The sequence below is a fragment of the Aythya ferina genome (genome assembly GCF_964211825.1).
Source record: "Aythya ferina genome assembly, chromosome: 3".
NCBI classification, from domain to species: Eukaryota; Metazoa; Chordata; class Aves; order Anseriformes; family Anatidae; genus Aythya; species Aythya ferina.
In genome coordinates, this window is record NC_140298.1 from 86,477,291 (window position 1) to 86,500,160 (window position 22,870).

A 22,870-nucleotide genomic window follows, 5' to 3' on the forward strand; every position below is an offset into this window, starting at 1 on the left:
AAATGAAAGCTCAGTGTTCTGCTGTGAGGAGACTATATGCCTTCACACTTTATCTCTTTTTGAACAGGGAACCACAGATCTGTATTTTTACATTAGAACAATCATTTCTAAGTTATCTATACTCCTATTAAAGTTTTATGATAAACAAAATTCATGCCTTAATTCTATTTTTTCTTAAGTTTAGTAAAGTAATTTAGGTAAACAGAGTGAATTCCAAAGGGGACTCCAAAACCAATCTGGGTGGCCTGTGCCAGTACTCTGTCACCACCCTCACAGTGAAGAAGTGCTTCCAGATGTTCAGAGTGAACCTCCCGTGTTTCAATGTGTGTCCACTGTCCTGGCACTGGGGACCACTGAAAGGAGCTTGGTTCCATCCTCTTTGCATCCCCTCCTCAGTGATTTATATACATTGTTGAGATCCTCCCTGAGCCTCTTCTCCAGGCTGACCAGTGCCAGCTCTCTCAGCCTCTCTTCACCAAAGAGATGCTTGAGACCCTTCCTCATCTTCATGACCTTTCACTGGACTCTCTCCAGTACGTCCATGTCTCTTTTGTACAGGGGTATCCAGCACCAGACACAGCACCCTACATGTGGTCTCACCAGTGCTGAGCATAGGGGAAAGCCCACCTCCCTTGACCTGCTGGCAAAACACTGCCTAATGAAGGCCAGGACACCACCAGACTTCTTTGCAGCAAGGGCACATAGCTGGCTCATGTTCAAGTTGGCGTCCACCAGGATGCCCAGGTCCTGTTCTGCCACGCTGCTTTCCAGCTGGGTGGCCTGCAGCACATCCTAGTGCCTGTGGTTGTTCCTCTTTGCACTTCTCCTTGTCGAACTCGATGAGCTTCTTGTGAACCCCACTCCTCCAACCTAGACAGCAGCAGGACCTTCTGCTAGAAGCCACTGCCCGCAGTTTTGTTTGCATAGATAAAACTGATCAAGTCATGTTGCAAACAGAACTGGAATCTCTTTCTGAAAACTCTTATGTATGAAAACAAAAAGGCTGGCATATTTTCCCTTATAGCACACTGTATACATCCCACAGTTTAAAATCACGTTGGTGGTAGGCAACACATTTAAGAAGTCCTGATTATCGGAGGCACAAGAGAAACAGTATTATCTAACTCATGCAGGATGCCACGCCATTAAAAGTAACATTAACTAAACCCACTAAACTTAATGGGAGCTCTGACCAGGAAGTTCCTCATCACTTCAAGGGATTAGATGCCTTACTAACAGGGTTAAAAAAGGCACACAAAAATATCTATATATTTTTTGAGAAAATGAATTAAAAGGAAAAAAGTATTGGAAACAGAAAAACAGGAATAAAAAGAATTATCATTGCTTTTTCAGTCAGGAATACAAGGGAAGTAGTAGCTCATTCTCCTAAATAAATTTGAAAAAAAATATATTTGTTTTAAATTAAAGAAAACATTAGCTCAGAAAGGATACCATAGTGCAAACCAAATCCTTCCATGCATCCTACTATGTTAAGATACACATCACTTCTATCATTTGTTCTTTGATGGTCTACACAGACTTCACTGTGTTAGACTGACAGCCTGGTCTCCCCCCCACACTCCCCAGCTATTCTACATAAAGGTTCCTCTCCTTCTGTGTAATTTCCAAGTGCAAAGCAAGAGAAGTCTCAAGTCACCTGCCATCATCTTGACTGATACTCTAACTAGATCAAATCTAGTAAGTCATCAGAAGTGGTACTTTATTCTTTCAGGTGGACTGAAAATTAACTGCAAGCATTTACTTCACAATAAGATACTTGCCAATTTCCACCTTGAATTTCTGTAACAATAGTTTCATACCAAATATCATCTCTAGCAGCATTTTGAAATGTATATATTATGCTGGGATGATTGTGCTATTTTTCCAAATCTTCTTCAATTTATAAAATTTCTTTATAATGAGTCCATTACTTGACACTTTACCATGATGACACACTCCAAATAAGCTAAATGGCACAGTCTTAAAATATTCTACCTGTTTCAAAAAGTGCTTTGGTAGAAAGCCATTAGCCACGTATTTTGCGTTCATCTGACTGATGAAAGACAGTCAAAGCAGGCATCCAGTATTAACCAACAGCATTGGCACAGATCTCACATATGTAATTTAAGAATACAGCCAATCCTTTAAGTGCTGGAATGTTGTTCTTGGGCCGGTCCAAAACCAGCTTTTTGTGTGTCTGTCACTAACAGTGCAAAAAACTCTGATAAGGTCAGACACTAAAATGCCAGTGCCTCAACAACAAGCAGGAGATGCATCCAGCTTCTTCTTGCTTCAGATTTACAGCTTTTTCCACATAGATATGCAGTAAGTTAAAAGCACTGCTAGTAAATATCAGCATAGCACAATAAAAGCGGCATTAAAAGAATCCCAAGAACACATACTCATTGCATAGTATGCTCAAAGTCGTGGTGGAAAGAGAATAAATTTTTATACTGGGACAACTGTATGAACTGAAGTTGCTAGTCTTTGAAATGGCTCTGCTAAGGGTGGAAGGTATTCAGAACTGTATCAATCAGAAAAGCAAAATTTAAAAGTGTTCAACATGAAGCTTATAATGCCAAAAAAACAAAACACAAACAAGTGTTACCAAAAGTATACACTTGAGCAGCTTAAAATTTATAGTCATGGGGAGTAGAGTTGCTTGAAGTTTGCTTATCAGAGTATGGATAAGCAAAAATATGCAAGATCTTTAGTTAAAATCAATTTTCAGCTACTCTTTTATCTATACTTCCAGATAAGGTTTTGCATAATTCACAGATATAAAAAAGAACTACTGATGTGATTAATAGAATTTTGATGCTGGATATGGGAAAACTGTTTTATCACACAGAATATTTTAAAGGAATGAAAAATCATTCAGAAATACCATCTTAAAATCAGTTACCATTATATACAACATATGTTCCATAATCAGTTTTTCAGAAGCCTTTTTTTAAAATAAAAAAACATCATTCTCTGTATGTATCTCATTCTGTGCTCTTAAGTCAGTATCAGCTGTAGACAGATGGAAAACAGCAGTAAATGATTAAAGAACTGGTACACTTACAAATGTGAGTTACTTATTTCTGAAGACAGGTAAAATGCAAATGTTGTTGTATGTACTACCATCACACTTAAAACATATTACTGTGCACTAGAAACGGATGTAAAATTGCTAAGGAAAAAAAATCATGTCTGATTTTATAAAACTAAAGTGCTCCTAGTGTGAGAGCCATTTAAAAATTGGCCTTAATTTTTGATGCAGTTCTGGTTTGACAAAAGTTCTTAATGTTTTAACTCACTTCACTGAACTCCTGAACTCACTTCTTATTTATTTATTTATTTTAAGACTACAGTACAGCCTGCTGCTGCAGCCCAAGTATCCACTGTCTTATCTCCCTTCTGCACACAGTACTTTGCAGGGTATTACCTACTACAGTGCTACTCCATAGTGGTCTCTTGAGACTATTCAAGGTCAAGCTAGAGACCCACGTAAGAATTATTTTTGTACTTAACCACGGGATTCAGTTCCTCCTTATGATGAAACCCTAGCTTTTTACACTTAGTTTTAAACTTCAAATGTTGAAGAACAACAAATAAACCTAACATGCATTCTTCACACAAGAAACTTGTTCTGTTAACAATTCATTAAATACTTTAAGAACGAGAAAGCATACAAGTAACAATAAAATGTTACAAGGACAGAGGATTTATTCTAACTACACACATTATACTTTTTTTATTATTATTATTTTTTAGGAAAAATCCAGACATATTAAGTAAAAATAAATAAATGATCAGGGAACACAAACAGCCTTAACTCTACCATTTGAGATAAACACAAAGGAGAAAAACCCTACAATTTTTTAACTTTTTGTTGGCCTACATTTTTGTAAATACCTTAATGATAACAGTGATGTACTGAAAAACAGCACCACTATAGGAAGCTGAAACTCTGCTTTCCATTTCCTTAGGTTACATGTAATGCATTTCTTGTCTGTGTTCCTTAGACTTCTACAGGAGCTCTAAAGACAGTCGCAACACTTCTGAAGTGTACTGTGCTCTATGTTGTGAACCCCACATTGACAATGAAATTTACATTATAATACACTTTCTATATTGTAAAACTAGTTAAAATAATCACTATTTCCAAATAATTCTCTTAATCACTAACATTTTAAAGATATTATAATGTTTCTTATTAATAAATTACAAAAGAATATTTATTTGTAAATAGACACTTATACTTTCAATAGCCTAGATAAAAGCATCCTTACTCTTTCTCTGCATCTCCTTCACTTTCTTCTGCATGATCAAAGCTCCAATTATTTTTAAAACCTCCATCTTTCTTGGATTGTGATCTATCCAAAGCTGAAATGAGAACAAGTTAAGATAAGTCTTGATTTCAGGCTGGGTTATTAATCAACACAAACTAGAGGAGTAAACCAGATGTACATATTTTCCCCAAATATTTATTTTGTTGATGTAAACATTTAACTACCATTTGAGAAAATAAGTTCAGCAACACAGTGGCGAGTCATTTTCCTAGATAAATACAAGTAATTATCTGTCAATATCTTGATTAGTAATGCAGTAAGTTAGCACACTATTAAAATTATCAAGTGAGGTACTCAGCTGTTTTACTGATAACTGTAAATTTAAGGGTTCGTTTTCTGGTATGAACTATATGTGACATGCACAAAGACTCCTTATGTTTATTGTTTGAATGTCTAATTTTCAAACATACTTAATTTTTACATATAAAAGCAACAGTTTTCAACTACCCCAAATACAGTTTCAAAATAATATGCTTTTTTTAATCCAACATCTGACACCAACATGACTTAGATGCTAACTGAAATTTGAGGGTTAGAATCAATTAAGTGAGAACCTGAACTTCCTGAGAACAGTCACATTGTATCTGATCTCCAATGTATCTACTGCAATATCCAACAGTGTGGAGATTTTCTTATAGTATGACATTAAGGTATTTTTAAGTGAAGGAGAACTAGGATATTATAGAATAGAGAACTAGGATAGTTAGCAGTACTCATTAAGGTTAAGTCACCTTAGCCAGTGAGACTGCTTTATCCTCTCTCCAGTGAGGCTGGATTTGCTATTTTCACTACTATGGAGATCTGCGTTGATGTTATGTACTAGATACTTCCATCTTTCGCTCATGATAGGTAAGAACCAGTTCAGAGCTAATCATGGTGTACAACAATTTAGACAAATCATTATTTTGCCCATTTCTCACTCACCTGCAGTGCTTGGTATGCATCAATACTGAATTTCATATATGACTTTCAACCCACAAAATGCAAATCCTGAGCATTTGCAATTTGCTCGAAGTCACAAGCACTTATACTAACCCAAGTAAAGCTAGCAACATCTACGAACTTTTGCAACCTCACCATCAACCCCTTTTTCTTTTACTTGTGCATTCATTACACAGATCCTTGTGGAATTCAACTGGTTACCCCTTCTATTAAGAATCTGAAACGTTTTTGCCCTCTATCCCTCTGTTGTCAGTTGTTCACATGTAAGACTTCCATTTTATCCAGAGGAAACATACCTTCCCTAAAAGCCTTTGGCACAGGAAACAACAGAAGGAATGACCAAATTAATTCTGGTCTTCATTAACTTTGTATAAATTTGGGTCATAGGGTCAAAACTCACAAATGAAAAGTTCCTCAAATACCCCCGCTACCTTTTCAAAAAGGTGGTATCACACTAGCTACCTTCTCATCTAGTAGCAGAAAGACGATGCTAACCAACAAGTAACGTGCTGTGGTCATCTCCTGCTTTATCCTCAAGTTCCTCTTGTAACACTTGGATAAATGCCATTTCATCATGCTGCCTTGCTCATTGTTTGCCTGACATACTACATTTTCTTCTGCTGATGTTTCGTTTTGAGACATAACCATATTCCTTCTTAAAAAAATTCTGGCACAAAGACCTCTGTAAGCGTTGCTGAATTGGGTTTAAACAATTCTGGTTTTTGGCTGACCTCATCTTCTCCAAAGCCTCCTTTTGTAACTTCAGTGCCTACGCACCCTACAAGTACTCCAGAAATTCTTCTGCCGAGCCTGAAGAAAGACTCACCATTAGTTTATACTAATTGAGAGTTGGTTTTTTTGACTGCCACATTGTATTTTTAAGTTTAATTCACCTGTATTATTATTAATCTCTGTTTTCCTCATTCACGCAAAAAATTAAGAAGAACAATGTTTTATTTCAGACACCTACCCATATCCTGCTGTGTAACCATGCCAACATTTTGGGGGCCTTTTGAAGTCTATTTAAATAAGCAGCATGCATTTGCTGTAAGCTTTCAATATGGTGTCTTTAAATAACTCCCAAGCTGCCTGCAAATATTTTACCCTCTGGCTGCATCTTTTACTTCCTTTTCAAGAAGTTTAAGGGTTTCTTTAGTCTTCTCTTGCATTAAGCATTTCTATATCAGATGATTTTCCTCCAAGTTTAGAAATTCAACATCTTTACAGGATATTATGCACTTCAATATATGAACATACTGCAAAGTTTCCAACACCACCACTCACAACATTCTGCAGAACAAGTACATCCTAGAGTCACAATTTCACATGAGAGAATCAATGAAGCATACTGTCACTTCCTTTTGTGCACAAGGGTTTCCTCTAGAAGGAGAGCCAAAAGGCAGTGTTTCATCGAGACTTCTGCTATCAGTGTCCGCTATCTACCCAGCTTATAAATTTCTAACAGGTTACAGTTGGCATCACCCTGGTTAAGTAATCAGTAGTTCCTGTGCTATATTTTCCTTCATAGACATTGAATCATTATGGTTGGAAAAGACCTCCAAGATCATCTGGTCCAACCATCCCCCTGCCACCAATGTCACCTACTAAACCATGTCCCTAAGCACCACGTCCAACCTTTCCTTGAACACCCCCAGGGTCGGTGACACCACTTCCCTGGGTAATCCACTCCAGTGCCTGACTGCTCTTTCTGAGCAGAAACGTCTCCTCATACCCAACCTGAACCTCCCCTGGTACAACTTGAGGCCATTCCCTCTAGTCCTATCACTAGTTATCTGCAAGAAGAGGCTGACCCCCAGCTCCCCACACCTTCCTTTCAGGTAGCTGTAGAGAGCAATTAGGTCTCCCCTGAGCCTCCTCTTCTCCAGACTAAACAACCCCAGTTCCTGCAGCTACTCCTCATAGGACTTGTGTCCCAGGCTCTTCACCAGCTTCTCTGGACATGCTCCAGGGCCTCGATGTCCTTCTTGTAGTGAGGAGCCCAAAACTGAACACAGGATTCAAGGTGCAGCCTCACCAAAGCCGAGTCCTTGAATTCATCTGTATCCCATTTAATTTTTTGAGCCATTTAAGTCTGATCTGACTTGAACATTGTCTGGAATATAGAGTACTTGTTTAGCCAACACTATCTGTTTTCCATTAGTCCCCTTTAGCTCCCTTTTGTCACAATGTTTAATTATTTTCCTTCTAATTTCAAGTAAGTTCATTCTGCCAGCTTCTAGTTCTCCCATTTTACCTGAAATATTTCTCTATGTTCCTTTATACAAATAAGGCAAACACTTATAAGATTTTTTTATGCTTCTTATATTTAGATCAGACTATTGCACTTAGTCTTTTATACCTGCATTCTTATTTGAGTTTTACCAGCCACAGTAGGGGACGTAATTTTTGGTACTGAATGTACATTACATCAAACCATGTGCTGCTACACTTCTATCAGCCTCCCCTCACTCTTTAGGTGCCAACAGACTGGCTCTATTTTCATTTTCAGAAAATCCATCTCACCGAAGAGAACTCCCTCTCCTAAGAAGAAACACATATGTTAATCCATCTTCCCCACAACTTTTTTTCTGACATTGGCTGTTTTTGTGGTCCTGCACTTGCTACAGAAGGTGCTAAGTTTTCTATCACAGGGATTGATACTACCAGCTCTTCTGTTGCATTCGCTACAAATCTTCAGCTATCTTACGAAGTTTACCATCTCCGTACCCAAAAGACAAATTGTCAGGGATTCCGTCTACTGTCATAAACCCAGAAACCTGTTTGTGCACTATTCCAGTCCATCGCTGTAGACCAGCTAACTTGTCTGTGGAAGAACACCCTTGGAGCCCTCGCTCTGCTCACTCAACTCTGGATCAATTTTAACATCCTCTAGTATTCCTGGCTTTACCAAAAATATGAATCTGTAAGTATATCATCATCTCAACCAGACTGCTCACCCAAGTTACTTGATCTAAATGGTCACTTGGGACCTGATTCTATATAGGATATATTTTTTTAAAGAGTTGTAAGACGTCATGTGTCAGAAATGCTGTTTCAAACTATTTTTTAAGACTTGAATTTGCAACCTGTATTTACTTGCAACCTGTTTTAGTCTTCACTAGTATACTGGCTCTGGCAGTATGCATATGAATACCACCATCTGCCAGCAAGACAGATTCATACCCAGAAGGTGAAAATATTCAAATAAGCAGACCTGGCCATAAGAGACTTAGCCAACAGAAGTCAATTACTCTCCCTTTGCCCAAGAAAGCCAGCATGTTGGAACAGATTTCACTACCAAGCACAAATTGTTATTCCTCTCACTACAAGCTCCCTTTTGAGCTGCGAGATTAGGAATCCTGAGCCCCCAGAAACTAGATGGAATTTAAGTGGACATCTTATACAGGTGTATCGCATGCATTTCACTGTTTGTTAAAATAATTATCATTTACATGCCATTTTTTAAATGCCAATTAAACAAAATTTGCTGGAATAGTGTACTTCAGTTTTTATTAAATCTTTTGTTTTTAACCACATCCTGAAGCCATCCTTTTAAAAATCTACATATTGCCTTTTTGGGTAAAACTTAACCAATTAACTGATTTTGGGTTACAAAGTACACCTGCAGGAAGAACAGCAGAAAGCAGATTAACCTCTCTAAGTTACTCAGTGTTGACACGGTTTTGTAAACTCCTTTAGCAGGAGTTTCCATCATCCAACAATATTGTTGAGTATAGCTAAGCTAGAGGGGAAAAATATCCACAATGGATCTGTATGAAATAAGAGCAAAGTTGCACATTTGCAAAAAAAAAAAAAAATAAAAAATCTGTCCATCAACAGTGACGTGAGGGGTGGCATATCCAGTACTTAGTAAAGCTCTAGTGTCCAACAGAAGATGGCATTTTGGAAGATTTGCTTGTATGTCTTGTACTCTGTGGTGTCAGGCCAGTCATTCCATGTGAATCTGTATTACAGTTGACCAGAAGAGCATACCTCTAGTATTGTTCTAGATGTGATACCACACACACTTATTGGTTACACGAAGAACACCCTTAACTCCTTTAGGAAAGCAATTTTTTCCTATCATTAGATTGCCAGAGACCTTAATGTTTCTATTACAACACCCAGAAGCATTTACAAGTCTTTAGTCTGCTGAGATACCATGCATTTCTATGCACCACCCTGCACATAAAAGCTAAACCAAAGGTTTGCTTTGGGACTAAGGAGTTTTTCCAGAGGACCTGAAATGTACATACTTTTTCTCCAGTTACACCGGTCTAAAAACAAAAATAATACAAGCTTTATGTTATAAATGTTTTGACCATCACAACTGCAGACAACTTAGCAGATGCCATAGCATTCACACTAAAAAAAGCAAATTAATTTAAATGCACTCAGACTCATTCCCTTCATCCACAATCATATTTAGGTAATGTATAAAGAATGCTTCTGAGCTAATCTGTTGTTCATTGGAAGTCGTCACATGTATTGATAAAAGAATACGATTATTCATAAAAATGTGACTAATTTGGAATAATTTATAGTTGTTTTTACTTTCCCTGTTGTTTCCTTACTCTTTCAGATAGGCTTCTGTGTAAACTAGCTTTTTATCTTCGAGGTTTGATATGATCAGCTCTAATAGGTCAACTGTCTGACCACAGTGAGACCGCACTGTCATTATTTTGTAGCAGCATTGCACGAACTGGTTTACACATCCACTCACTTCCTGAAAGCTGGGGCTCCTTGCTCCTGCCCTGCACCCTGCATAGGCAGCCCAGGTGTTTCTTTACCAAGAGCAGGCCAAAAGAAAGGACCAATTTGGGCAAAAAAAGATACGCACACGCATGTGTCTGTGCCTGTGTGTGTGGTGGAATTATTTTTCAGACATATCAGCTCCCACCTGTTCAACCACACTACCATTGCACAGTAGAGGTAAGGGGTTTACAGGACCAGCCTGTTTTAGGCACTGATGCCAAAAAAATCTCCATGGAACAATACCTTAGCCTGCATTTATAGCTAAACATTCAGAGATCTATTGCTTAAAAGATACTTTACCTTTCTTCTTCCTAAATTACCCAGAGATGTAAAACCAATGCAAATTCATGTCCAGTAGTGGGCAGCAATTATAAATTGATAGTGAGATACTCCACCAAGTACACAGTTGAGTGGTAAAGCTCTGATGCTATATAAAGGATACGAAGTATGGATACAACATTGTTATGTTACATACGAAGGCAACTTCTTTTCTCAGATACTTAATGAAAATAGTAATAAAAACTTTTTAGGAATGCTATTGGAACAGAAAATCAATGATAAACACAAAGAATCCACTACCAGACCGAAAAGAAAAATTACAAAGAAAAAGCATTTGTAAGAGGTACGTAGTTCAAAGATGGAAAAGCACCTGCGTGTCCTGACCAAAGACCTTTTTTCCCTCCAGAACTTCCATGTGCACTGTGCTCCTTACAGCGCAGAGTATCGTGCAGAATGATCGGAACCAACGCCACAGAACTGCTTAAGCACGATCACTCATTGAACTTTTACAATTTTCTGAGAACTGATAACAACAACTAACAAAGGAGGACAGCTTTGAAGTACATATTTTCTTTACAACCTCTTTGATGGTTTTTCCAGTAAGACAGCGGTGGTAACCATACGACGGGCAGCCAGTGTTTCCTTGAGCCCTTCTACTGACTGTCCCAACAGAGAAGCAGAAGAGGCTGCCATTGGGATCGAAGCAGAAAACAATACAGAAGTACTTTTAAAGGGCCTCTTCAGTTACATCAGCAGCCAAAGGACTGCCAAGGAAAACGTGCACATATCACTCAGTGACACTGGCAGCCTAGTGACAATAGTCACAGAAAAGGCCAAGGAACTCAATCCTCCTCCCCCTGCTCCCATTTCTCTGCTAAGTTCTGCCCTCCAGCCTCCCAGTACCCAGCTCCAGGAGCAGAATCTGTGGGAACACAGCACGATACGCTGTCAGGGAAGATAAAATTGATAAACACTTAAGCCAGTGTTTGACTTCTGTGAGGACTTTGACGTGGTCTCCCACAGGGACCTTTTATCTATATTGGAGAGAGAGATGAACTTTGTAGTGAATGATAAGGCGAGTGGAAAACTAGCTGGACCAAATGGAAACCAGCACCATCAAAGAATGATGACAAATCCAGCTGGCTGCATCCCTAGACAATCAGTACCAGGGCCAATACTGCTCGAAGTCTTTGCCAACACTCAGGATGTTGAGATCAAGTGCAGTTGGCAAGTTCACAGACAATACTAACTTGGGGGAAGCAGCTGATACTCTGGAAGCCAGGGCTGCTGTTCAGAGAGACCTGGTAGGCTGGAGAAATGGGCTGACAATGAGCTTACAAAGTTCAACAAAAGCATCTGAGATCACAGAAGCAAGCCCTGCATTAGGAATGGAACAAGCCTGGGCAGCTGCACAGCTGGGGGCTGGCTGGCTAGGGAGCAGCGTCTCAGGAAGATCTGGGGGTTCCAACAGACAGCAAGTTGAACATGGGTCAACATCGCAGCCCCACAGCAAGGAAGGCTGGACAGCTGACATGAAGTTCTGTCCACAGTGAAGAGAAGCAACTCTTCGTCTCCATAGCGCACTTGTGAAAGCCGATCTAGTGTACTGCATTCAGTTTTGCACTCACCGATGTAACAAAGACATTGAAACACCGGAGCAAGTCCAGCAGAGGGCTGTCAAGGCAGATGGGGGACTGAGGACATCATACATGGGGAGGCTCACTCAGGAGTTAAAAAAAAAAAAAAAAAAAAGGGGGGGGGGGAGGTCTTGTTTTGGGCAGGAGGTTCCAACCTACCTAATTCCGACCAGCAGCCATTCAGGTCCCAACCTATGTGATCGTAAGACAAAACTCAAAACAGTAATCAGTTGTGGGTACCAATGTTCTCCCAAGGAACTGCACCACCATCACAAATGCTTCCAGGATTAAGCATCTCCATCACTTTCCTTCTCTTCTCTCTCTCAGTAAGCCTGTCACCTACTCAATCTTTCCACAGAACTTAAATAACTTAAATAACATCAAAAGGATCCAGCGATATAAGACCTCTGATGCTAGATGGAAAACAAACTAAAAATTTAGAAAGGAAGGAGAAAGCTTCAGTATTTTTATAGTCAGATATTTTCTCTGTATCTACTTTCCCATTTTTTAAGAAAACTTGGAGAATAAAAGGTTAGGATAGAGCAGGGACAATTTCTAAACTGCCAATGTACTCTAAAAATGTGGAAATGTATAAAGCTAACAAGCCATTTCAAAGAGGATGACACTTGAGTAAGAATTCTAGAATGTGATTCCTGTGGCAAATCACTATGTGACATTAATCATACATGATCTCAAGTTTTGAATACTGGAAGAGTTTTAGAAGATGAGCAAAACGTGGCAGGAAACAGTGCATTATGCATCTGATTTGCACACTTCTGATTTCAGACTTCGTTATGCACTGTGGGATCTATCTTCATAAAAAAGCTAAGCTTGTGCAACAGAGTATGTAGCAGCACTAAACAAACAGTCATCTATTTTTAGAAAGTGCTGAGAGGCAGTTACAGATACAGTCAGATTAACCATCTAGCCTAACTACCTGGAAATAAGGCAACCAACACTTTAAGAAGGTTTCCTGGTTTGATGCAGTAATTGGAACTTCGGCTTGAAATGAAGCACTTTATCAATATAACTAAAAAGAAAGGGAAAAAATCAAGAATTTCTATTATTTACATTTCTAGAATTATCCTGAAAACTTTGCAAGAGTATTTTGGGCAGACATTGTCCCGCCTGTAAAACTATAGTCCAGAAAGGTTCCATGACAAGAATATAACTTGCAAAGATATAACAGAAGAAACCCTACAATGTAATTTAAGGAGAAAAAAGCCAGACACTTCTTTGATGCTGTCAATTGTTCAAAATCCTCCTGAAATGGACAGCAAAAAAAGCACACAGAAAAGAAAACAACAAAGAAAACCTCAATAACTTGGTCAAATGAAAAGGGCACATCTCAGAAAAATCTGAGTAAGGAAAGGATGAAAGGAGGATGAAAGAGTTATTTAAACTCTAGGCTATGAGAACAGTTTGCATTTACCTTTCTGTAGAGGCCAAAGACCTGTTTTTTTTTTTGTTTTTTTTTTTTTTCCCCTATTCCCTGTAACACTGGCAAGCCTTCACACACATACAAGAGGGCGGTCAGCTGGATTAGATTGCTAATATGGCTGAAAATGAGTGCAGGCTAGCTCCACCAACACATTTTCTTCCTCTAAAATGAGTTTTCTGCCAATTTAGCTCCTCCAGCCAACTTGCTGCAAAGCCAGAGAAGCGTCAGCGTTGACACAAGCAAAGCTGCACCAGCCCAGGCCCTGGGAGGGGCAGCAGGACAAGCTGACAGCAGCATGGAGCTGGCAGGCCTGGCCCGGCTGCAAATCGCTGCTGCGGTGACTTGTAGGGTCACACAGTATGGCCCCACACCTGGGGGCTTCTACCGGTTACAAAATGACCCTGCACACATACACACAGCTAAAAATCCAGTAGAATATCTTTTTAAAAAGAAATATGAAAACATAATCAGAGAAGTGCAACACAAGAATGGACAACAACCTCCTGCATGCACTAGATGCACTCTATGGACTTCAAGAGGACTTCAAGTCCATTTGCAGTCAGATCTTGTTAGGTCAATGGATGGAGTCAATGATCTTAAGGGTCTTTTCCAACCCATTTGACCATTCCATGGTCGAAGCTATAAGGCAAGGGAACCAGAGACCAGTTCAGCAGACATCGAGCAGCTGGTCACCCAGCAGCTCTGCAGGCTTCGCTGGCTGTGTAATGTAAGCTTAGATATTACATTTAAGTATCTTTATTGAATCCCATTACACAAAGTTCAAGTAAATTTGAAGAAAATATTGTAGCGTAAGTGCGCATACACACAAAGGCAACATCAACACAGTAACATGTTTGCAAATTTCTCTACTGCGTCACCACGGAAAGGCATTCTAGCTTCTTCACACTATTTCTTTCCTTTGAGACAATATAGATTAGCAGCCGCAAAGGGGGTGGTTTAAAATGGCAGAGCATTGCAACTACAATATTACATTTACAACACAAATTTCTGTAATGGCAGTATTAAAGTTAACCAGACCTCACAACGAGTTTCAGGAACAGGGACAACTGTTAACTAAATCATAGGATGCTAAAACTCTTTCTAAAAAGGAAGAAATAAAATAATAAAAAAAAAAAAAAAAAAAAAAACAAACCACACAACTGTAACATCCCTGAAAAACTGAGTATTTTCTCAATCATTACTTTTAATGGCAGTGAAAACAAGGAAGTACTACTGATCAAGTAATTTTTAATATAACAGAATAACACACGTCAGCTTGCTAACTGCACCCAATTCTGAACTTGTTTTAAGAGCTATCACTCAAAAGACAACTGAAGCAAAACACTGGGCTTTTAAGAGACTATCCTGCAGCTGGAGATGGGCTTCTGCCATCTTCATCTGAACACGCAACCCACATTTATCTTCATCAAAAAACTATCAAGATCTAAGGAAGTGTATTCTGGGTTTCTATCGGTCCTTTCTATTCCAAGTCACTCTTCCAAAGAAGTGCAGCGCCTTCTCCATCTAGTAAGCACTGCACTAGATGACAAACAGCTTTTTGACTACATGCATGATGGAGATTTTTTTTTTTCTGGTATCCATCAGGTAAAGATTCAGTTACTACCAACTTGCCTTATGGCAGCATCTAGTAATCTCACCTAAAGGTTTACCATCTGACTGTGCTAAGCAAATGCAGTCATAATAATGTGGACCAGAACAGCCCAGAAGTCCACTTTTTGAAAATTTATTTTTAATTTTAAAGGACCCTTAGGGTGCCTCTTGAGCAGTAAGCCTTGGTAGAAATAAAATTACAATGGACTGCAGTGTTTCCAAAAGAAGTGAGCCTCAGAAATTACAAAGGCAATTGCAAATATGAAACCTACCATCCACTGCATAGTTCAAATTCTCATCTAATGGGCTCTTGAATAATCTTTCTGTTAGACTGCCGTATTAAATTCTGTCATCAGCAGGATATTCATATTTTGTTAAATGAGCCATAAAAATCGGACATGCCAAACAAACACAACATTATATCCTACAACTTTAATAAAAATACATCAACAGAATGAATTTTAGTACAAGAGAAAACAACTTTACTGCAGCAGACAAAAACATTCTCATGAAAATAACAAATATTTTCACAGCTGTTTCTTAGAAACATAAATTTCTAAGATTAAATAATATTAATCATGTCACACAGCACGGTGTTTTACCAGGCCAGCCAAATGCTATCCTTATTTATCATTCCCCAAAAACTCTGTGGCAAGTTTTATTTAAAAAAAAAAAATAAAAAATAACAATACCGGGGAGACTTTGCTTCAGCTCCAGCTTACGCGGTCTGAAAACAAAAATGGGAAAGCTTTGCACAGGGCTTCTGAATCATCACTTCAAGATTCGATCAGAGGGAGATATCCTGAATTTGACTCCTTTCACTCCTAATTACTCTTTCACAGGAGTCACTGGACAAGCATTGAGAACTGTTTTCTTGCCTCCTGCAGTGCTTGCCCGTTACCAAAACCTGCTGAAAGGCCTGCTGACCAACCTGGGAAGAATAACCACAGCCTGCTAATTTATTTCCTCCAGTCCCCAGCCTCCACCATCAGCGAGTTCTGTGCGGATCTCAACCTGTTATTTAAAATAACTGAACTTCCCTGGGCAGAGTAAAGCTGATGTTGCACAAGAGGATTTATTCTTAAGTTTAAGTTCCAGACTGCACCTTAAGCTGACTTTACAGCTCGCCAGAGACTGAAGGGGGAACGTCCTACTCCTGACACACAGAGGCCGGCCGCCCTCCCCAAAGCAATCCATTGTCCTGCCTCTCAGGCTTACCCTTCAGCGAGCAAATTCAACAGAGGTTTGGCAGAGCGCCGATCCAGCAGGACAGTACACAGCAAATTCAACCTCTCTGGCAATAAACCGCTCCGTCCCTGGGGCGATGGGCAGCGTGAGACACACCGCCAGGCTGGATGCTGGGGGAGGCCGGAGGGGACAGAGCAGCAGACCTCCCCCACCTGCGGCAGGGGGCCCTCAGAGCAGCACAGCTGCACCACGTAATGCTTTAATCAGTTTAAAACATTCTGTTAGTCCCTATGCCTAAACCAGTTAATAATTTTAAGCCTTGCAAAGAGAACCAATAAATAGTTGGCGTGCAGCTTTACATTCAAAATGGAGCTGCAGCATGATAAGATAAAAGCAGCAACGTCACAGTTCGCTGCGTTAGGAAATCCACGCACACGATTTATCGTTACCTTATTCCAGACAACGGCATCACACCGCAATCATTTTACTGTTCTTTGGACAGTTTATTTTGAAGGAATTCTTTTCACATTCAGTATCTGCGAGCTGCAGACTGCTTGTGTGCATTAGCTACGAGACGCCGGCATTCTTGCTTTCACTACAATCATTTTAATAAGCAACTATCCCCATACATTATTAGAACATAATTCTTTCCATGGATTACTTAGAAAAAGTTATTCAAACAAGAGCATTGCCAAAATGTTATTTCTTTAACTCGTAGCAGACATTACACCATAAACAAAACCAAAAAGACTTCAAGTTATTTGCTCTTAACTATTCCTGTTAGTTACAGTACCCAAATAACCATTAGCCATTCCGGATTCTGATTTATACTACACTGTAATTCAGAGACTGAATCCCATTTGGCACAATCCCCAGTTCTGTGCAGGGAGACACCACCATACAAGAAAATTAAGTAAGTTTGCAACACTTTTGCTACATTCTATTTAAAGTACTCAAAGACATCTCACAGCTATGTGTATGTACTAAGGAACTAAGCTCTAGTTATAGTGTTAGTAGTTTTCCAAAAAAAGCTTCCATCCTAAACATTTGTATCACTGAATTAGGTAATGATTTAATGAATAAAACCACACCATTTGTTTTTAACTCACCATATAACACCTGATTATCTTTGCCACTTTTCCTGAAGGCCAAGAAACTTCTTGGCATCAGCAGCAGAATCAAAAACATCTTTTATTTCAGATTTGTGAAGGGACAGGGCAATAGGGATTAGCAGGTAATTCTTTTTGGACCATGACATCCACCAACACAGGCTGCAGAGCACCCACCCATTCAGAAAAGTACTATTTACTCCTGAGAACGTGACATTAAAAAGCAACTGACTTGGCCAACCCAATGACTCCACCACAGCTTAGGATCAGCTTCACCTGAAAATATTACACATTCACTGCTGTTGAATACTGTAAGAGAAAGCTTAAGACATGCTTTTAACAATTAAGGAAGATAAAATTACCACTGTGTTTATTTCTATGTAATGAATAATAACATATATATATAGATATATTTAACTTTGAGCAAGAACTAATCGAGAGCATCAGACAAATTTCAACCTACAAAAAGTAACTGCCCTACAAAAACTCCAACTTCAAACTAAACAGTCACTAACCGTGGGGCCCAGAGAAAGAAGCATTCCAACTTTGTTTTTTCCTCCAATGGAAGCGTCTTCCAGAACTACTAAGTTAAGAGTTACATTTCTGCTTCTTCCCCCAGAAGAATTTGTCCCCTCTATTTCTACAGCCTCCCCAGCTGCAGGAGCTCCATTTTTATCTTGTTTTCTCAGCCTCCTATCTTCAGCTATCCTGTACTCTTCAACTCCTCTCTGCAGCACACACACATCCATGCAAGGCATACACTGACCTGTGCACGGAGTCCCCCTGGCCCCTGACTTCTCAGCCAGTGTGGGTACAAACATCACTTCACAGCAAGCTGAGCCATGCTGAGGAAACACTGAAGCCTTTGCTCGAGGGACTCTAATTATTGATTCTTCTGAATTAGTAAAGCGGGCAAATTTCACAAAGTCTCTATCTATTTACTTGTGAGGTATCTATTCGTCAAACAAAAGGGTTCAAAAGTGTTAGTAGGAACAGAAGAAACAAATTGATGATGGCTAAAAAAACCACCCAAGCACCACACAGTCTTATAAAGCATTCCTTAAAAGTGACAAGTTGAGTATGGCTATTAGTCTCACTTTACAGGACCTGCTACAACACAAAGCACCTTGACATCCCTCAGTTATCTCAATTATAGACACAGTTAAAACCCTACAGAAGAGGTGAAGGCTGATACTGCACTGAAATGTATGTGCAGTCTTTCAGAAACAATAGCAATAAAAGCCAAAGTAGTTGTTTAGATCATTTCAGTAAATAATCCATTATGTGTTTTTATCTCTGTACATAAAACAAGCAGCAAAATACTAAAATATCCAAATAGGCTCATTATAGAAGTATTTGTGCAAGCAAGACATTTGCAAAATGCTGACTTATCTTTGCTAGCAAGCCATATATTGATGCTATTATTTATGTTATTACTATTATTTTTATCCTTACACTTACATCAAGAAGAGTGTAAGGATCTATTTTAGGAAGATTGCCAAGTTCCTGATTTGGGTTTGGTGTTTTTTTGCCACTAAAAGACAGTAGAATTTCCTTCCAAATCCAAGTGCCATAAAGTAACGGATGAGGCCTGCTGTACAACACAATTACTTACACCCAAAACTTCTATGTCCCACTTAGTGCAAAACTATTATAGCAGCAGCTACCAAATGATAGATGTGCTTTTAACTAAAACCCAGAAAATTGCACACAGATGCCTTCCAATTTAGAAAGCCAAGGACAAGCCTGGGCTCCTAAAATCCTATCTCATAATTAAACAGAAGGAGATGATGTGGAAGCAGACTTGGGCACGGGCTATGTGCTACCAAATATATTACAACGTGTTTACAGAGCATTCAAAAACTAAGGTTTTTACTATCTTCCCACATGCTTTAAGAAACAGTTTCTCTTTTTATTAACATTTCATGCCATTTATTGCTTATGTTAGATTGACAAAAAACAGGGTAATATGAAGATAATTTCAATTCAATTTTTCTGAGAAACAGTTCTCAACAAGTGGGCTTAAGATCTCCCCACTGAATACCAGAAGTTAATGCCACTGTAGTGAATGAGGTGTCCTGTTCTTAAAAACGTTGGAAAGGACACTGAAACAATGGGCTGAGAAGAAAGAGATGCAATGCTGTAAAAAAAAAATCCAAATGGGGCTCAAGACAGGGAGACATGAGAGAGCCATTAGAGTCACAAATTTCTCACTTTCAGGTAGAAAACTACTCTGAAGAAAAACAGAAGAAAGGAACAGGACATATCTGGACACTGATGGGGCTGAGGGAGACCAGGGGAGTCTGGTCAACAGCATAAAGAAGTTTAGCTTCTGCTAAAGACACAGAAGAAGGTGAATGATGTTCCTTCAGTTCCAAGCAAATACTTATCTCCTCTAGGTCATCAATAAATTTGTCAGAAACAGCTTCAGAGACCATTAAAACAATTAATAATTTCACTGTTAAGAGTAAAATAAATAGAAGAAGGATAGCAGGTGGAAATTTTTCAAGTATTCTATCTAAATATATACTCCACTTTGCCCTCCTAATTTGTGTTCTGCTCATCAGATTTCACAGCAAGATAAAAGCAATGAAAAAGCAGGAAAGGCTGACCACCACTTCAAATTGCAACTCTGCATCTACACAGGATCACAAGCAGGGCCTGTGTTTCTGCGCTGCCCCAGAATCTCTGCCTCCTTTAAGAAGATACACAAGTCCACAGCTCTTCATTTTGTGAAGACAATCCTTTATATGTGAGCTGAATGAAAAACTACACAGTCTTCTAGAGTCCTCAGACAACTGCGAAGTTTCTTCTGCTGCTGCTAATGGGTAATCCAAATAGCTTTCTCATTTGTTATTAGGAAACCTGTAGCCAAGAAAATGGAATGAAAATTGAGCAAATTCCTGTCATGACTGCACTCAAATCTCTCAGCAGCTCTGAAGGTAGGGACTGGCAACATTCCTTAGAGAGGAGGTCCTCAAACAGAAACTTCAAAATTAGTTCCCAGTATCACTACTGTAACCACCAGATTTTTTAAAGGGAAAAAAAAAAAAAAAAAAAAAAAAAAAAAAAAAAAGAAAACATGAAGGAATAAAAGGTTTCTCCTTTCTTCTGGAAAATACAGGATTTGGAATACTTTATACAGTTCATCATTTCTCTTCTCCAGTCCTAAATTAAAAGCCTCTCTATATCCATGCAATAGATAACAGGCAATATCTCCTTGCAGCTCAATAACATCTAAAGGGGCAGAATATAACAAGAGTTCCCACAATTTTTCCACGGGAGTAACAATCAATAGTATTCTCCATTCCTACAGTAAGCAATGAACATCCCCTCCTCCTAAATCTAAATGGATTTATCTGCTTTACATTTTAGGTCTGACTATCAAGTAAAAAATACAAGAATTCATGCAGACAAATCTCTGTTCGCTAAATTTCTCGTCCTCCAAATCAGGAAAAAAATCCCATGCAACAGGGCTACTCTATTCACACAAATTTCTGCACATTCTTCCTATGGCTTTGAAACTTTACTGAGGAGGAAAGTAAATTCAGAAAACAAGGAAAAGGTTTTATGAATTCCACTTGCAAACTAGCTAAAATAACAAAAATGCAGTACTTTCCATTCTTCCAATGTTAACAGTCCCCACATCTCAAGGGAATTAAACGTGCAAGTCATGTATATTAATAGATATGATGTCTATTAACATACTAAAAACTATTACCACCCCTCCAGAAGGATAATGAATGCAGCTTTAAAGTGTCAAATATTATAGTTCTAGGAATCTTTTCCACATTTTCCATAAGACAATCTATACAACACAGCATAAAAAATGATGACACATTAGATATGTTAAACTGGCCAAAAATCTGAATGCTAGTATGAATCACACTACTGAAGAACAACATTAGCAGAAAGGCAATAGATAAATCACTCCAGGAACACCCTTCCAGAAAGACCCCTTTGTTTTTATTGGAGAATAATGAAAATATTAAAAGAAAACACTTGAACAATAGAATAATAGCCTATTTCTTTATGTTAATGTTTAATGCACTGAACGAGAAAAAAGCAGCACCTTACTGGACATTTGTAATCAAAACCAAAATTGCTATCTTATTTTGCAAGCAATTAATTTCATTCGAGTGCATTGTTTATCTCAAGTCTGACTGATAGTCAATGTAAGTGTGAAGCACCAGAATTTTCCATGCGCATATATACACAGAGAGGTACATATTTAAACAGAGCAGTTTCTGTTACATTGAGCTCAATTACAGTGACAGACATAACATGCATTTGGTACCTAATTCATTTGTTTTGAGCATTAATGGCAGGGATGAACAGAAGAATTCTCAGTTCTCCCTCTTCACTCTATCAACCTTTACTCTAACACTTCTGAAAACACCAAGCAAACAACTGTTACTTGCTGCTTACATAGACTCCAATGGAGTCTGTGAAATATATAGACTCAGATTAGGCAGAGATTTAATTCTAGGCTCAGATTCTAATCATCACCTTGCAGTTGAGTTGCTAAATTCCCTACTCCATGCCCATTTTTTTCTGGTTTTGTCCATGTTGTACTTGTTTCACAAAACCTCCAACTCTTATGCTTGTCTGAAGTCCAACCTTTGAATGAATAATGTTTGTTCAAACATGCTGTCATACATTTCCAGATTTAAAACTGCTAGATAATCCACAGAGATACCTTGTATGCCTTTTTCCTATGAAGTCAACACACCCTAATAAGAGGAAACCTCTCAGGTAACATTTGAAGCACTTCTTTTTCCTTTGCTTCAAGTCAGTACAAAGTTTACCTGCTCTTACTAGACCTGTTACAGCATTATCATCCCATTTGGACTTGGTCCACCCTCGTAAATCTTCATCACCACTGTCCATGTTAGGTTTTCTTCACAGAAGATTCCTAACGCATACATGCGAGCATGCTTGCACACTCTTAGGGTTTGCATCCCATCCCATCATTAGTCCTAAAATTAGCATGTCCCCAAATAAAGAGGAAACACAAACCCGATTGATTACTCTGCCCATCAGCCATGGAATATTGAAACTTCCAAGGGGGATGCTATCCAGTGTCATGTTGATACTGCTGTTGAAATGGGATCTCAAAAATAAAAAATTGGGGTGCTGCACATGAAACTTATCTATTGTTAGCCACCTGTCTAACCAGCATGCAGCCAAGGTGCACAGAGAAGACAGTGACTAAACACCATCCTGGCACTCCGAGCAGTACAAGCAAACCTCACTGTATTCTGTAGAGAAAGTTCAGGAAAAAAAATGGGTGTCCACAATGGAGAGTCCTCCTTTCACCACCAAACACCTTAAAGGTAGAAGGGAGGTAACGTGACAGCAATTATTAACCAGAAGGCGTTTCTGAACATCAGTACTTCAGATTAGTTATTCAAAGCAGCAAATAGTATTTTGTTCACTATTATGCACTATTTCTGCTCCAGAACCTCTAGTAACAAGAAACAAAACCCAACATCCCGCAGGAAGATCTGCAAGAGGTAGTACCTATAATATACAGATCATACTATATCACCATTGCTAAGCTTACACCTG

At 38.8% G+C, this 22,870-nt stretch overlaps 1 protein-coding gene across 4 annotated transcripts in view; it reads right to left on the bottom strand.

Moving 5' to 3' along the window:
- Nucleotides 1-22,870, bottom strand: part of SENP6 (SUMO specific peptidase 6) — a 92,606-nt gene that overhangs the window by 57,022 nt on the left and 12,714 nt on the right. For all 4 annotated transcript variants that reach the window (XM_084512364.1, XM_084512367.1, XM_084512366.1 and 1 more), the window contains exon 2: nt 4,278-4,371. In XM_084512364.1, coding sequence (XP_084368490.1) covers nt 4,278-4,371 — 94 coding nt within the window. The remainder of the gene's footprint in view (nt 1-4,277; nt 4,372-22,870) is intronic.